The following is a 16,916-nucleotide window of genomic DNA, read 5'->3' as shown; positions in this document are numbered from 1 at the left end:
TTTCAAATGCAACCGAAATATTTTGTGAAAGAACACCGTACGCCGACAAAAATAGAAATAACTATGCGTAAATTCGGCTCCCATCGTCCCGTCTATTTCCTATACAATTTATTTTATTGCTACATGTGCATACAAAATCGCAAACAATCCCATTTGCCCGCCCATCCCACGCTGCATGCTTATTTGTACCGTTATGGGGCCAACATTGATAAATCCGATTGCAAATTTCTGTATTTGATGGTCCAGGACGTGGGCAGGCTACAATTATGCAAAACTGGTTTCTTTCATGAAATAAAGCGTCTTTTTGGAAGCGGTCCAATACAACCTGTGCCTAAGTTCAGAAATACGATACGACTCCGCGCTGCCAAATCTCATTAAAAATAAACAATGCTTTTGGCGGTAAAACCCCCTTTAGCACAATCTCTCAGAGAAATAATGCAAATTGTATTTAGATTGTGGTCCACTTTATGTCGTTTTTGACAAGTATAAATTTACATTGACAGCGCGTGGGATTCCCATATGAAAAAAGCACAAGCAGGGCTGCCAACTCCCATCATCACTCTTCATTTATCGCTAATGTCCCGATTGTTATGAAAATCATTTTGTTCGCAATATCCTGTCGCCGTTCAGAATATGATTTTGGTTTTATTTTTCTGCAGGATAGCCCCAAGGTCGAATATTTTAGCAGCTAATTTGAAATTCAATGTGTATCCTGAATGTTTAAAAATCGCATTGTTTGTTGTGTATTTCAAGCACATTTTTCTGCTTTTCGAGATTAGCAACAAGTAAAATTATTGTTGAACATGTTTTTGATCTACCCGGCGTGCTAAAGTGCTATTTATTGTGAATTTTTATTAATTTGACCTTGTTGATTACAAAAACTTGTTTCACTTTTATTGCACTTCACTATAATTAAGCGGAATATCACAGAATGAGTTTTCCGCGGAAAAACGACCTCGGTTGGTCATGAACTACTAAACTAAAATGGTTCACTTATCCCCTGTGGCCAGCATTCTCATTATCATGTACATAATTTCGAATTTTTAAATTTCAGATGCAAAATTGGACGTGGTACGAAATTGATGATTATTCAAAAGTAAGTTGAATTTAGTTTTATTGCGGCCAGTAAATGCAAGAAAGTGCATGATTAACGAAAATATCAGTTTGGTACACTCTGCAGAAACGAGGTTCTTTCTCTCACGGATCTCTCGACATTTGGAAATTTATGTTTAAACACAAAACTATAAACCTAAAAAGCAAATTATTGTTAAGAAGTGACATTAAGCGTTTCCATTCTCATGTTACTGCTAATTAAAAAACGCCAGAACTTTTTCGTGCATTAAAAGAATCTGTTGTTATTTATACCTTGGCAGCCATTCAAACTGATATTTACAGTTATACATTGAATTAAAAGGTGCATGTTGGAATAATATATTTGGTAGCCCCAATTTACTACTAGGTACCGCTCGTAAACGAAACGATTTGTCTTTACAAAAGATTACTAAGCAAATGACTGCGCTGTATTAATCACACGGCCTGCAGAGACTCGTGTCAAAATTATTTTTTGTAATAAAGATAACATCATCTGTTTGGGTCCAAAATTTATTTTTAATACTACAACTGAAGACCGGTCTCTATATAACTGAACTTCGTCATAATCACGAGTTAATGACCAAAAAGATGAAATATTTTACTTGGTGTGTTATCCATATATAAAATTTTACGTTTCACGTTTTTTTTCTGCGAAATGCATTTTAATCTGTTTCAAAATACAAATTAATTTATGAGCATCTTTGCTAGTAAAATAAAAAAGTAAGATTTAATTTTCTCCAACGATTAATAACATGTCCACGTTATTTAGATCATCCTATCGTATATTAAATGCAGAATATTTAAAAAAGTGTTCAGTTATTTAAAACATGCCATAAAATTAACAACTTGGAATCTATTCTAAGCTCGTTAGGAGGAGGGAAATGAAATTTTAACGATAACGAGTTTTTTGCGAGAATGATTTTATGTTTAAGCAAGATTGAGTTTTTTTATTTACAATTCATGTTATTAAATTTTGAATTTGAATCTTCAGAGGAGAAAACGTGCCGCACTATTACCTGTGTTGTAATATAAAAAACCACAAATTAAGCTTGCAGACGATCATGACTGTGATCACGTCAGTAACATCAACGTGATTTAACATCAGGAAAAGTACTAATACGATTAGTGAACAACTGAAAATTAACTTTTTTTCTTTACTTTTGATAGTTCATTCATTTTCAATATCCGGAACTTGCATGTTTTTATGTTTAATTCTGTGATAAATGCATTCGAAATTTTTGTTTTATAATTTTTTTACATTTCCCAACAGTTATCATGCAAATGTCACTTTCAACTAAACACAGTCGATTTATTCACCATCATGTTCCAGATGAAACCGTCGACTGAAAAACTTAACTACGGTGTAGGAGACAATGATCTATGCTTAGATTATTATATTTGCCGTGGGATTTTAACGACTCTTTCCGTTGACGGCTTTCCTTAGCCTTAGAGAAAAGCTGTGCCCTCTAACTTTTGCGATTCATTTTATTGGATGAATCGTATCCGGTTACGGAGTGTTTTAAAAATTTACGATGTGAAACTGTAGTAGATATTGAAGTCTGCACAGTGAAATTTTTCCCACCTAGATTTTCTAGTATGTTACAAAATGTCGTGATTATACCGTTTTACAATAGAAAAGCTACTAAAAGCATGCGATCTGATGCCGTACTTTGAATGCACATATGTACTAACTTATTGTCATCCTGTACTAATATGAATGTTTTATATCTAAAAGTGGCCAGTTGTTTTCAGATTTATTTACGCTACCAAAACTTAAATGCAAATATGTTAAGTTAAAGTCAAATGCTGTATGTAATATCCAGAAGTTTAAAAAATTATAAGATTTCGAGTAGTTTTGGTGTAATAGTACTACACACAATGGTAACTAATTGTGTGATCTCAATTTTTCGTGGTGCAACTAATTTTTATATAATTCAAATGTATTTAAAAATAAAGTTGACGTAAAAAATATATTTTCCCGTTAAGGTTAACTATTAATTTAAATTTTAACAAAGTGGTCGCTGCAAAATTGTCCAAGGGCAAGTAACAAAATATGTCCAAATATATGTAAATTATGTATATGCGTTGTATGATGGCAAACATAAAAAAGAACCACAATAATTTGTAAGAATTGCAGCTCCAAATAAAAAATGTCATTTTGGAGTTTTTGCTTTTTTACAGTATAACAAAAAATGAAATGTAATATTAATGAGGAAATTACTTTTCGTTAAATTTTAAAAAGAAATTTGACGTCTTGTGGTAAATGGTGCAAAGGAAGTCTCTTCAGGATGTTAAAAGTAAATGTGTAGTATCTGTCAATTTCAAACATTGATACCAGATGTGGTCAAAACCGAGCTAAGATCATGTATAGATAAGAAAAGTTCACAAAGTTTTCCAGTCAGAGGAATGTTGAAAGTATTGGCTGTACATAAATTCTTGTTGGATTTGCAACGTAATGAAATTTTGTCACTTCATTGAAACTGTGGATACGCTAATTATTATGCAACACGATGTGTTAATAGTGCCCATGCCTAAAACTTGCAAAACGATCGAATCTGTTACTTCTATGCTGTAAATAAACCTAAGATTTTGCTACATGTATTCAAATTCTACCCACTCTAACTTTTGTATAAGTCATACGTTGAAATTACAAGCTTAAAATCAATAGATTTTATACAGTGGGTTTAACTATACAGCAAGATATTTTTATTGTTATTCCTTATTATACTATCGTCATAGAGAGAGTCTTGGAATGTGGAATATATGAAATTAGTTCTTGCGCGCCTGCAAAAATAAATTTCTAGCCAAGTTTCTTGAATTTCAAGGAAACGATTCATTTTTAAAGAAGCAAATTGGAGATGTTGTAAACCGTTGGACACATGGGCAGTATGTGTCTGTGTCTAAGGAAATTGTTTGAAATGTGAGAGAAATGAGGGATGAAAATCCGAGAATGTCTATGTCGAGATTATCTCTCAAATGGACGTTCCGGTCGACCCTTTCCAAAAAAATGTCAAAACAATACTGAATTTGTATTGTTACAAAATTTCCATAGTCTAAAAGCTTCTTCAAGTCAATTATAAGGCGCGTACTCAGTATTACAATTTTAACAGTTTAAAGAATGAAGAATTGATGAAGCTTGGTTTCGCCTTTCCAGATCTATGGGAATCACTTTATGAAAAGCCTCTCGAAAACGTTTAACATTTTAGAATACTTGAAAATGAAAATGTTTTCGACTTCTTTGCCTGGTAGCCAACCACTGCATTTTCAGAACAAAGAATCTCGAATAAAATGAAGAAGTGTGACAGTTATTATATTTTGGTTTAAAAACAGTTTAAAATTTGCCGAAGAAACTCTTTTGGTAACATCGAAAGAAAAGTCAGTGAGGTCACTTTCTTTCAACTTGTTTTGCAACCACAAATGTAGAAAAAAGCCAAGTGTATATCTCTTGTGTAAAGTGCATAATTTTCGTTCTAGGAATCGTCGGTAAATTACATAATCCATTAAAAACATATTTGATATATATACAGTACATACATACAGAAGGTAACACTAAATTTTTTATATTCTGCAAAACATTTTTACGAACGAATTTTCATCAGTTACAATTTGCATTTACTCTTTCACTTTTCACAAAATTATTTAAAACCATATAGCAGCATTTTGTGCCAGTTTCTTTTTAACTTTTAATAATAGAAAGTTATATTTCCCGTAGTGATTTCTACTAACATTCAAATATCAAGACCAAAAGTCGAGAAAAGACCTTTTTTTGTGACAGTTGCATAAAAACTCTCAACAGAAATAGAAACTTTGATTGTGTTTTTTACGTATGAAATACAGGCTCCTGTCCGTCAGTCACTCCTTTACGGAGATAAATAATTATATACCCGGTTTAGCATGATTTTGGCAGTTTAACAAGCTTATTAACCGTTACTATACATATACGGAATAGAGAAATCTACCCATAACAACAAAAAACGAGATAGTATCACCACAACCGGGTGATGTAGTGTAAACGTGTGAAGATAATATCGTCGTTATTTATTGCACCTTGAATCCCCCGAATCAAAATCCGTTCTCTTTTAAGATGCATGTCAAGAGTGGGCGGAAGATCCCCGTTCGTCCGTTTAACATCTTCCTAATTTCTCTAATCCACATTCTTTCGTTTTGCAGCTAACGCCCGAAGACGAAGAGCGCCGCCGCCGTCGCCGCGAGCGCAACAAAATCGCGGCGACAAAATGTCGCTTGAAGAAACGCGAGAAGACCGCGAACCTCGTCAACGAATCTGAAACGCTAGAAACTCAGAATATCGACCTGAAAACGCAACTGCAAGAGCTCCAGAACCAGAAGCGCAGCTTGCTAGACATGTTGAATCACCATAGGCCCCTTTGCCAGCAAAACATCAACCCCGTGACTCGCGAGAGCATTTATCGACTACCTCCGGTCGGTTCCGTCATCGACAGCCATTCCTACAGCCGGCCAGCCTCTGTGGATCCCAGCTTCAGGACGCAGAACATGGAGGCGTTCAGCCGTCCCGCAAGCGTGGGAGTGCCCAGCGTCACGTACGCGCGCTCAAACGTGAACTTTAAAGCGCCGAGTATCGTGATCGAGGAGGTGACAGAGTACCAGCCTCAGCTGACCAACCTGGATAACCCCCTTAACTCTTACCATTACAACAGCCAGTGTCACAACTACTCCAACCAGAACTACACCACGTCCGGGATGGATAATGGGTGTATGGCATAGCCCTTTTCGAAAGTTTTACTGTACTTTGTAGTGTGAATATTTTTTATACTTATGCATAAGAACGGATTCGAACCAGTTATGTTTGGGACTCCGGAACAGACGCACACTCATCTTCCACACCTCGTTAGGACTGGGTGGTGGTATTATTAGACATCCGTCCGTTATTTCGTGTCCTATCAGATTAAAAACGGGAAATGAGGTTGGGTAGTTTAAGTACATAGCTTCCATTTTATAGCCAATTAGAATTTTTGTACGTGTAGCGTGTGCAGGGTGGGGTGTCGAGCATAACTGCGAATTCTCTTGTTATTGTTAAGTGTCACCTCATTTGTTACCAGATCTGAAGAAAAGCTACCAATGTTAAGAGTTATATTAATTGTTAAAATATTTTAATGTTGGTTTACAATTTCTTAGCATTCCAGTGGATAGAAATAGTATTTCTTACTTCATATTATTTATGTTATTTTTGTATATTACTGCCAAATTTTTACCTATTTTTACTTTTAATATTATTGTGTGTTGAAAATATTTAATATTGTTTTTATTACATATTTTTCTATTTTACTTTTTAGGTATTTTAGTCGTAAACTGTGTCTTGTACCTTTTACTTCCATTTACCTCTTTTAGATTTAGAAGAGCAAGAGCAGCGCATTTTGGCGCACTACACCTTTTATTTATGAATGCGGTGCTTTTGCTGATTTCAGAAATAATCTTGGACACGTATTTTAGTTACTTAGGCAATTTATTTGCATAAATTTGCTTTAAGAACTTTGCTTTAATCACACATAACATGCTTTGTAGTACAAGGTCGCCAAATTTTGTACTACTTCATCCTTTTTTGTATTATTTTTAAACAGTGCCTTATTGTTACACTCAGAAACAATAAATTGGCATGTGTTTTTTATTTTAAATTAAAAGACAACTTTTAAAATTGTGATATTGATGTTGCATCATCTATAAATTTAAGAACTAAATTCTAATTTTAGAAAAAAAATCAAAAATAAACATGTGCCATCACCAGCTTTTTCTACACACACTTCAAGTTTTTATAAAACTTTTTAAACCGTTTTACAGCCTTGGTGAATTCATTTGTATAAACGATTTAATGCCGATTTGGTTGATATTAACTCTGAAATACTGGTGCAGAACTAATTACCTTTGCGTTACCTGTACTTCTAATAAAACGGGTAAATTAATAATATTTTTGAAATTGTGCCTTAATCTGTGACTTGAAAACACAAATAAATTCATGATATTACCCATAACTGGTCTTTTATATTTACTGAAACCCCAAAAAGATAGCAGTAATTAAAAATTGAAGAGAAACCAAGACTTGTATATTCAATACTCTTGCTGTGATCAGATATAGTAGCTAATGTACCACATACACTTTCTCTTTTTTTCTTGTTCTGTTCTATATGAATACCTAGTTTTGTTTTAAATTTTCCATGTCTACGATATTTTTCAATTGGTAGCTTTTGAAGATAAAGCAAAAATTATTGGAAAATGTGTTTTATGGGATTCAGACAACCCACGCCAAAGCCGCAACCCCATTAACTTCGAAATTGACCCAGATTGTCTCCTTTGCGGAATCCGAAGCTGTTTAGCACACCTGCGTGCCTCTGGCAAACTCTAGATTGCTTGGAACTCAATCTTACTTAGCTAACTTCCAGAAATATAAGAAAACTAATTTATAATTGTAATTTGAACGTTTCCTCGACGTGTCTGTAACAATACATTGTCAAAGTTTCTCTTATGATCAGTATTTACTTCTCACTTGAAAAATTCATTGGTGGTATATAGCAGAGCTAAAAAAAAATTAACACAAAAAACCGATCAAAGACTTATTTCAGTATTTTCTCAATTGTTTCATTTAACGTAGGTATCTCGAGAAAATCTGCAACTAGCATTTTCTAAAATTCGAACAACCATCGTCAAAACAACAGCTGGCCGAACTTGAAAACTCCAGGTTGTCACCGTTGCCATAATCTGAAATGATTTAAAGCACATTTGTCTGTTTGGGAGATCCAGAATGTTTACAGTGAAAAAAAGAAGTATAACAAAAGCTAAAAAATTATAAAGTAATTAAACGACGTGCTCCTCCTCCAGAACTTTAAACGATACAACTGAACTGCAACTCAAATGGTACCTTTTTTTGAGTTTGTGGGGTACCTATTTGATGAAACTTCAGAAAACGTGTCAAAAATGTTGAAACTATCAGTTTCTTACTTTGATTCCTGTTGTCCCGGAATTAGGAAACTGATACAAGAAATTCCTTTTCTGAATTTGAAACGAGTGAGGCACACCTAAGAAACATACTAGAAAATTTCTATATAGAATTTAGTGTGATTGCGATGATTCACATTCACAAAAACTAACGAGCATAAATTTGCATTATCAACTTTATTTGAATCTTTGGAATGAATATATTGTACATGATGGTAAAAATAAATATGAACAATAAGCAACGGATCAGGATCACGGTTTAAGTATGTTCCAAGGAGCCCACATACAATTCTCGTCATTGTGGAAGGCTGAAGAAAAAAAACTTCTCTGAAGACAAAAGTTCAGAAAAATTTCATCAGAGTGTTAAACTGATTCTATTTTGAAAAATGCGGTCAAGAAATTCAGCTGGTAAAATTTCTAAACACACCTCGTAACTACTTTAACATGTTCAAAATCATTCGGGCAAAAGTATTTATTAACTAGGGAAAAAATCAAATTTTTGATAACAGAAACAAAAATAATACACATTTTACGCAGGTCTATAATAATTATAATTTGCAATTATTATTATTATTGATGGTAGTCTTTAATCTGATAAGCTTTGTAAAGTAGAACAAAATGATGAAATATTTTCCCGAGGCTAATTTTAATAAGGCTTATTCGTTAACTGCTGATTTGGCTAGCTGCCTAACAGGAGTGGATCTGGTAGAATGATTAGGTAGTGATTTTCGTATGTTTTACAACGAATTTTCTTTTTCTGTGCTTAATTTCCCCCATTTATCCATTTCATTGACGAAATCTTTTAACGGTAATATCCACTCCTCATCTTTGCATCTAAAAAATAGAAACTATTAAATTAGAGTAGTAGATAGTAGGTATTTCTCGTTGTAGTACAAAGTACACGCCAACCACTTGTTGTCTACAAACGCTGAACTCCCACTTTGAAAATATCGGGTTATGGTCCAAACGGTTTGTTCACTGTTCTCTATTGTCTATTTTCTCAAAAATAATCGATTATAAGCAATTACTTAGCCTTTTTAAATTCTTTGAATGGATTGTGAGGATTGAATGGTTGTGTTCCAATTTTTACAAAACTCACTTGACATACACCTTGTAAAGCTTTTATGACTTAAGCGACCTAAGCCAAACCACCCATAAGTCAAAGTGGCTATTGTAAGCTTTATGAATCCGAACCGCAAGGATTATTGCTGTCCATTGTTACCATAATGAAGCTGTAAAGTTTTACTAGGTATGTGTGAATTGAGTTAAGTTATACAACAGCCAATTTGACTTATAAGGGTGCTTTGGCTTAAGCCGCTTAAGTCATAAAAGTTTTATAAGGTGTATGTCAAGTGAGTTTTGTATAACAGTAACCGCTTCATATTTTCAAGGTGTAGGGAGTATTTCTGTGGGTTAAGTTATAACGTTTAGTTAGTTTATTTTAGTCAGACAGAATTTTGTAATTTGATGGTGGACGACGACGTGGTGTCCTTTCGTAGCTTCTCAGACATTTGACTTGTTGCCCTAATCGGGCCATATTCATCACGAAATCACAAATTGAAATGAAGGAAATATTTTTTTTGTTATTAAAATCAGCGACATGATATCGTCACTGAATTTTCACTAATCGATAAAAAAAGCTGATTGAATTCTCTTTTCAAATTCAAGTTTATATCACGTCAATAGCAGGCAATTAATTTACCAACGTTTGAAAGTGGTTTTTCAATTCTAAAAATATTCCTGTTAAGCACTTGTGGTCATTTTGAACCAAAAAGCCATTTATAATTTTCTCATGAAAATTTGCAGCAGTCACATAGATTTTTGTCGTATTGTGTGTGAAAGAAATATACAAACTACTGAAGGTTTTACAGTATTTTGCTGCGTAGTAGAAACACCAGGTAAAATTTGGTTCAATTTATATTTAAATAATTTCCGATTGTGAATAAAATTAGGGGAAAGAGTGTTATGTGCTGTGACAGTCTTTCCAATAAGAAAAGCCAAAATATTGCTTTACAATAACTAATTCTGCAGCAAAATTTTTGAACTTTTTTTGGTTTCATTGACAAATTTATTCATTTTTTCTTGTGTGTTCAATAATTAAGGTTCTCTTTCTACAGACTGCTGAAGTATATATTTACAAACCTTCAATTTCTAGCATTATGTTATAATCTGATAAATGCATTTTTATTGATGATAATGATGATGAAGGTGCTCGTTCGCAAATAGTAAATTCGACGAAATTTCAAACTGATTTGAAGATTTTTAAAAATAGTCTCGTAGATTTTTTCCGAAATTTTGTCGTGACTTTGTCTTTTTTATTGTACCCATTAGTACTGCTTCTGCTGAGTGATCATTTTTAAATTCATTGAAAAACTGTCTCATCTTAATTAGGGGTCAGTAGCAACTATAATGCTTTTTAATGAATATAAAGCATTTGATTCTATTCTGTTTTCTGAGATAACTCACAAGTTTGCTACCATGAATGCCACAAACGTAAAATTCTAAACTATAGTTTGATTTTTTTAATACTAATTTTAATTTACTACGCTTCCATACATTTTTTACGTACATAAATACTCACAAACACGGTATAACTATTAGATGTAGAATGCTAGAATGTATAAAATAATCATGAACATACTAAATTCCGTTTTTTATACCCTTACTTTTATAAAATGAATCAATTTACTTCATAGCACCAATGTAACAAAAAAAACATTGTGACCGGCTGTGAAGGACAGCCGTTCTACTGTAATACACAGACAACTAAATAGCCAGAACCATCCTTGTCTACAACATAGTAAGAAAATTATATTCTGAAAATCTAGTTAACACTTGCAATCATTTATCTGCACACATTGAAATACACTCAAATAATAAGTTTAGTAACCATAACAATCCATTTATTTCTGAATGTATTACAAACAGATGAAGATGAAAATACAAAATCTTATTAGAAATGATAAGTTAACTCTCTATAAAAATTTACTTTTGATGTCTTAAACTTATTGAGATGTAATAAATACCATTTAGGAACCCACAATAATGTTATTAATGGGTATATGAATCAGTTTAACGAAGAAACCTATAAAACCCATAATACAGAATCCGATGGCTGTAGCAATGGCGATCTTTTGAAATTCTGAAACAAAAAAACAGGATGATCAGTCATTACAATTATTTTTAATCCACAACAATGACATCAACGTTTATTTACACGCAGTGCACTATTACTCGATATTTGGGGCAGATCCAACTGGTACCTGTCCAGAGGAGAAAAACAAAAATAATACTTTGAACATTATCTACTCTGGCAACAGGTTGTTTTCATTTGAATTACTTAGATATATGTAAAAGACCCATTTGGTAAGTACATGCCCTTTAATTTTATTGTGCACGTCACAAGATGCAACTTCATAATGAATTTTTAAGGAGAAGTTTTCAAACTTCTCAAGGCGTTATTAAAATCACAAAAAACAAATGTGGAAACGAAAAACTCACCCCTTCTGTCTGGTTTTGTACATCTCTTAACTAATCTAATGGAATCTTTAGTGAACTGACGGCCTGGCTCGATGAATTTCGTGATTTGATCCATTTTGCTGTAAATTTAATAGGGATATTAGAAGTTTTTTACTAAAACCATTGACTTTAAGTTACGATTCAAACGAAATAACTGATATAATGAAAAATGAGTTAATTACCTTTTTACTACGACGCTGCGAGTTTGAATAACTGTGCACTTTCTCCACTCGTAACTACGAATATTTCATACGTCAACAATATTCGTTGACAGATGGCAAGCCACGATGGCAGGAAAGTTGTGACGTGTAGCGGTTCGTTCACGACACGTTTTTAACATCGACATGGAAAAAATATTTCATGCATTTAAAACATATGGGTTATATTGTTGTAGTCTTTTAAGACATTATGATGAAGAAAATCGTATACAAAACTTTTTTCTTGTTTAAAATTGATTTTGGTGCTATTGAACAAACCATTACACGCGGGAACTTTAAATTGAGCCTGATGAAAATTCAGATTTTTGTCAATATTGAGCAACAGTTATTTTTTCAGTAACATATAATAGATGAATAATTTTTGTTGCAACTATACTTTTGTAATGACGTTTTTGTTAACGTTATTTATAGTCACAAAAGTTACTTAAATAAGATCAAAATTAATCCTAAGTAATTTATGCAATTTTATAATCTCCGTTGTCTTGTTGGTTGCCTAAATATTATATAAAATTTATACGAACTTTCCTAATGTATACGACTGAGACGTTCATTATTTATGACATATGTATCTGTATTATTAAGCATAATAATTATATAGAAGTATATAACAACTACTATTTAGCATAAGAACGATAATTGTATGATTAGGTTATTTTTTATATATCCGTTATATCAATGTCGAGGTTGAAGATACACGTTTGTTTTAAATTTGAAATACTGATTAAGTAAGAGCGTAGAGACAATATGAGATCAAAACTAATATTAATAAAATTTTTTTTGGTGATGTAACTGAGAATAGTCGTAAAAGTTTCTTCGAGCTCCAAAATTGGAACATAAGTAAGAATAAAATTAGTTTAGATGCGGATTTATAAATCACGTGGACAGGTAGAGTATGCTATTTCATTAAATTTAAATCTTATTTGCTCTGAAAAATCTTGAAGGGACGTCATCACCTTGTTGGTGGGGATGATTATATACATTTTGGTTAACATAAAATTTACACAATCGGTCTGGTAGTTTCTAATAAAAATTGACACAGACGACAGACAGACGGAAACAGGAGACCTAATTTTTGTACTCTAGGTGTCATGAAACGTCGAGGAAACCTGAAAGTAGCCATTCGTCCACTGGATTCTATTGTAACGCCTTTTTAGCTTACGCTCAGGAAGTAAAAATTACAATTCAAATAATTTCGACTGCTTTATGTGAAATGCTACAATAATTAACATCCGTTCAAACCATGGAGATAGAAGAAGAAGAGAGGAGGGAAGACAGTTTGAAAAAGTTTCCGGTGCCGCGCATTCAGTCATAAATTGCTCTTCCAGGTCCTTCGAGATAGTGGTTGCTCCAGTGCTCGAAAGTGTTCGCCCGGTACCAGACATAAGATACAAAAGTAACTCAATAAGGCAAAATATAAAAGCAGTAACAGTAAAATTTACTTGAGTTTTTATGTTGCAATAAATATTTTTGTTTTTATTTTGTAATTAAGCAAATGGTAAGATGTTTTTACTAGCTATGAATCTATTTTAGACCAAACAACAACGCCTCTGGCCCATGGTAGAAGGAGACATGGTATAGGCATCCGATGTACCAATTTAAAAATGGTCTGCGCATCCATTTGTGACGTTAGGTGGCATCAACGACCTTGTGACTCTTGTGAGCTTCGCTAGGGAAGTCTAGGGAATTTTAGCTTGAGTTGTCAGTGCTCTGTCCAATACGTCAATTAGTTGTCGGATAACGAATTGTATTTTAAATTTCGCGCTAATTTCACCCCACTTGACGTCACAGTCGATGCGTATGCCTATACCATGTCTCCTTCTACCATGCTCTGGCCTATGGTCCTCTGTTGTTCATCGACCATTCCCGATGTAGTACGGAAAAGGATATGACGCTTTGGTAAAACTTCAAAGTACTGTGACTCAATTGAAAAAACCTTCCAGGTGAATTTGGGAAAAAAATAAAAAGGAAAGTAGAATCTGTTGTTACTAGAAATCCCGATTTAAATCTTTTGTATCAATTTTGCGATGACATAACGGAGCCACACATTAGAACAAAATATGAAACTTATCTTCCATTTTTTAATTACGCACACCAGTTATGACGTGGAGCGTTTGTTTTCTAGATTGAAAAACTTATTAACCCCTAAAAACACGTTTTACAGAGGAAAATTTCAAGCGAACGCTTGTTGTGTATCCAACGCTAGACCTTGAACAGTCTGCGAAACGTTTCTGCACGCCTATGGATTAAAACGGCTTCGCCGCTCTCTGCTGATGTGTGAATAATTTTTTTTATCGGATTTGGTAAAAAAGTCGCTAAATGGCGCCCGCGTGGTAAATAACGAGTAATTCAGAGTTTAATAATAATATTCCCTATTTCTTAAAGCGGCAAATTTTGATCAATACAGTTTTGAAAAGTTTCCATAAGCCACTTGATCTACAAACATTTATAGACACGCTGTACAAGTAGATAACATGTTTAAAATTCCCAGGAAATGGCTACTTGATGAAATAGTTTTATTTAATTATAATAAAAACCATTTGGAACGTGTTTTCCAACATTCTATAAATTTAAACATAAATGTGAAGTTGGACTTTGCTGAATTGCAACCTAATTCATAACTGGTTAAAAATAAGCTTCCAAAATTTTTTTTTGCGAATTAAGCAGTAAAAATTTGGGGCACAAAATTGCTATAATTTACTCATTTTGTCCATTATCTTCTAAAACGCCGAAATGTACCTTCGTGTTGATTGTTCTAAGCAGTGGCGGCTCGTCAGGGGAGGCAGGGGAGGCAGTGCCTCCCCTGGAAAAATTGACTATTAGTTTTTGTTTTAATACCTCTCAACTTCAAATATATTTTAAAGATATAGCAAATAACTTTTATAGAACACTGTGATTTATTAAAACGCGTCTTGGTAACATATTTTGAAGTACGCGCTTTCGACAGGAATAAGCGCTGATCATCACCGTGTAGGCCAACTTCAGACGGAGGCATGCCTCAGATAGACGGATATCTTCAGTATGATTAGTCAGTGGTGCTAATATGTTTTTGAGAAAGACAATAGTCAGCAGTGGTTTATCAAAGCGCCAGCGGAGGCACCAACGCCTACCGTCCTTAAGCCAATCGGATCGAATTTTTTAATCTCACAGTGAAACTGCACAATGCTGAACAGGGATGCTGAATGCATTTAGCGTGCATTTAGTTGTGCACTAATTAGACGCGAGAAAAGGTGTTCACTGCATGTGCATTGCCAAGGTTATGTATTAAAACTTTTAAGTTAAGTTGAAAACATTAGGACCATGAAAATGCCAGTTTTGCAATGCTGATAGGAACTAAGAATCTCTAATTCTCTAACGATATTGTAGAATTTCTTATAAAGTTTAAATATTTAAGCACGGTTTTCTTACGACGAACAGTTGTATGTCAAAGATTTAGGAACCTCTCATCCCAGATTTGAGCAGAACTTTATTAATTAATTGATTAATATATTTAAATCAGCCCTAGATCATATGAATTAAAATTTATGCTAATAAAGCAAATTCGGTAGTCTTTACACATTCTCGTTGGTTTGTGAGAAGCAATTAAATGTTTTTTATTCGAAAAGGGTGGAAATATGTTACTGACTCAGAGTTATTTGTATTGTTTTCATAAAAACGGATAAAGAATCTGTCTTTTTACAAAAGTAATTGCGAACATGTTAATTAATACCTGCTGATTTTGAAACGAAAATGTTGCCTCCCCTAACGGAAAGACCACGAGCCGCTACTGGTTCTAAGCTACCTTATATTAAACATTTCCAAGAACTGTTTATAATTAGTACATATTTAACTCGTTCGAAGGTGTATAGCAACAGTAGGTCGCAGTGGTTAAGGCTATTATTATATTATTACACGTTAATTAAACATGCCGTTAAACATCAGTGGTTGTTAGTCGCGACAGAATTGTTTGGCAACAACACATTAGAATTAAGTATTAGATAACATATAACAGCTAGTACATATTATCTGCATGAAAATGTCTATGAGAAAAATAAAAATGGTGTTCTGCTCACACCGTAGGTAAAAATTAAAAAAAAACTACAGGAAAGGAAACAATTCTAAATATTAATTCACAAATACCACCTATTTGAAAACGGAAAAATCATTGACGCTTCGGCTTTAAGTGAGCTTGAATTTGCATTTCCGAAACCTGTATACATAAGGCACAAACGATACATGAACAAAAAGACGAATCGACATCACAATCTCGGGGTTTTCAATTATTCTGATCTGTGGCACCATCACATAGCACCACTTAGGAGGCGCATCATTCTAAAAAGTAGGCCACTGCAAACCAGAAAAAACGCTTGAAGACAGAAAATTTCTATACATCAGTATACATACATCATGGAGGTAGAATGACAGGAGGGTGTATGCCTTATTTAAGCAATGTTAAATGCCGACAAAAGAGCCCCTTTCCGTGCCACATCGGAAGAGGTCGGTCATCAAGAGAGGATCAGAGACGGTGCCGTTTAGTTTAAAATGGCTTCATAGGATCATAGGGAATAGAAATGTCTTACCTAGTTAGTATTTACTTAATTGTGATATAAAAACAAAAATATTGCTGGTAACATAACCAGTGCCCGGTAAACGCAAAGCAGGCCGCTGAAACAATTAGTTTCTCGGAGGAGCTGGAAGAGCCATGATCCTAGTCGCAAGCGCGAAAGCACTCACTTTTTCAAAATATCTTCCCTCCTCTCATTCTGCCTCCATGATATACACAATAAAAAAGTGGTCTCCCGTCTCCGCCTGTCTGACGTCTGTCTGTCTGTCGTCTGTGCCGATTTTTAATAGAGTTTTGAACAAAATGTTATTTAGAAAAGTTTACGCTAAAAATGAGTTACCGGTTAAATTTTTTGCATTCAGTTCGATAACACCGTGTAGGTATAACCGATATCTCGTGCACGTGCAAACAAACTACTTACATTCTAGCTCCTTGTGTTACGGCGACGGGACATACACACATAGTTTGAGGTTGCCGAGCGTTCGATTAAGATCTGCAAGACTTAGTTTGAATCTTTCATCATTGTTACATTTTTTTTTTAATTAAATCAAGAACAGTTCACCCCATTTTTTCGAAAATTA

General features: G+C 33.9%; 2 protein-coding genes across 6 annotated transcripts in view; one reads left to right on the top strand and one right to left on the bottom strand.

The window, feature by feature from the left end:
- LOC135131432 (activating transcription factor 3) overlaps positions 1-7,097 on the top strand; it is a 60,204-nt gene extending 53,107 nt beyond the window's left edge. For 4 of the 5 annotated variants that reach the window (XM_064059186.1, XM_064059212.1, XM_064059195.1 and 1 more), the window contains exons 3-4: positions 1,055-1,096; positions 5,263-7,097. In XM_064059186.1, coding sequence (XP_063915256.1) covers positions 1,055-1,096; positions 5,263-5,835 — 615 coding nt within the window. In that variant the 3' untranslated portion in view covers positions 5,836-7,097. The remainder of the gene's footprint in view (positions 1-1,054; positions 1,097-5,262) is intronic. The other variant, XM_064059220.1, reaches the window with a different exon arrangement.
- Positions 7,098-10,939: 3,842 nt separating this feature from the next.
- On the bottom strand, positions 10,940-11,894 carry LOC135122805 (protein transport protein Sec61 subunit gamma). Its single transcript, XM_064047246.1, has 3 exons — positions 11,760-11,894; positions 11,560-11,657; positions 10,940-11,200 (listed from the first exon to the last, which is right to left on the bottom strand). Exons 2-3 carry the CDS (start codon positions 11,651-11,653, stop codon positions 11,088-11,090), a joined length of 207 nt encoding a protein of 68 aa, XP_063903316.1. The 5' UTR covers positions 11,654-11,657; positions 11,760-11,894; the 3' UTR covers positions 10,940-11,087.
- Positions 11,895-16,916: the final 5,022 nt, after the last annotated feature.

The sequence above is a fragment of the Zophobas morio genome, unplaced genomic scaffold, assembly GCF_036711695.1.
Source record: "Zophobas morio isolate AGI-343-1 ecotype UQ-CSIRO unplaced genomic scaffold, CSIRO_AGI_Zmor_V1 ptg000002l, whole genome shotgun sequence".
NCBI lineage: Eukaryota > Metazoa > Arthropoda > Insecta > Coleoptera > Tenebrionidae > Zophobas > Zophobas morio.
The sequence above is the reverse complement of the archived record's forward strand: the minus strand, read 5'-3'. Positions and strand labels throughout refer to the sequence as shown.

What these genes read in the sequence shown, in the direction of transcription:
- LOC135122805 (XM_064047246.1), bottom strand. Translation starts at nt 11,653, where the DNA reads ATGGATCAAATCACGAAATTCATCGAGCCAGGCCGTCAGTTCACTAAA. An exon ending in TACAAAACCAGACAGAAGGG is followed by an intron (nt 11,201 to 11,559) that starts GTGAGTTTTTCG and finishes TTTTTGTTTCAG; the next exon opens with AATTTCAAAAGATCGCCATT.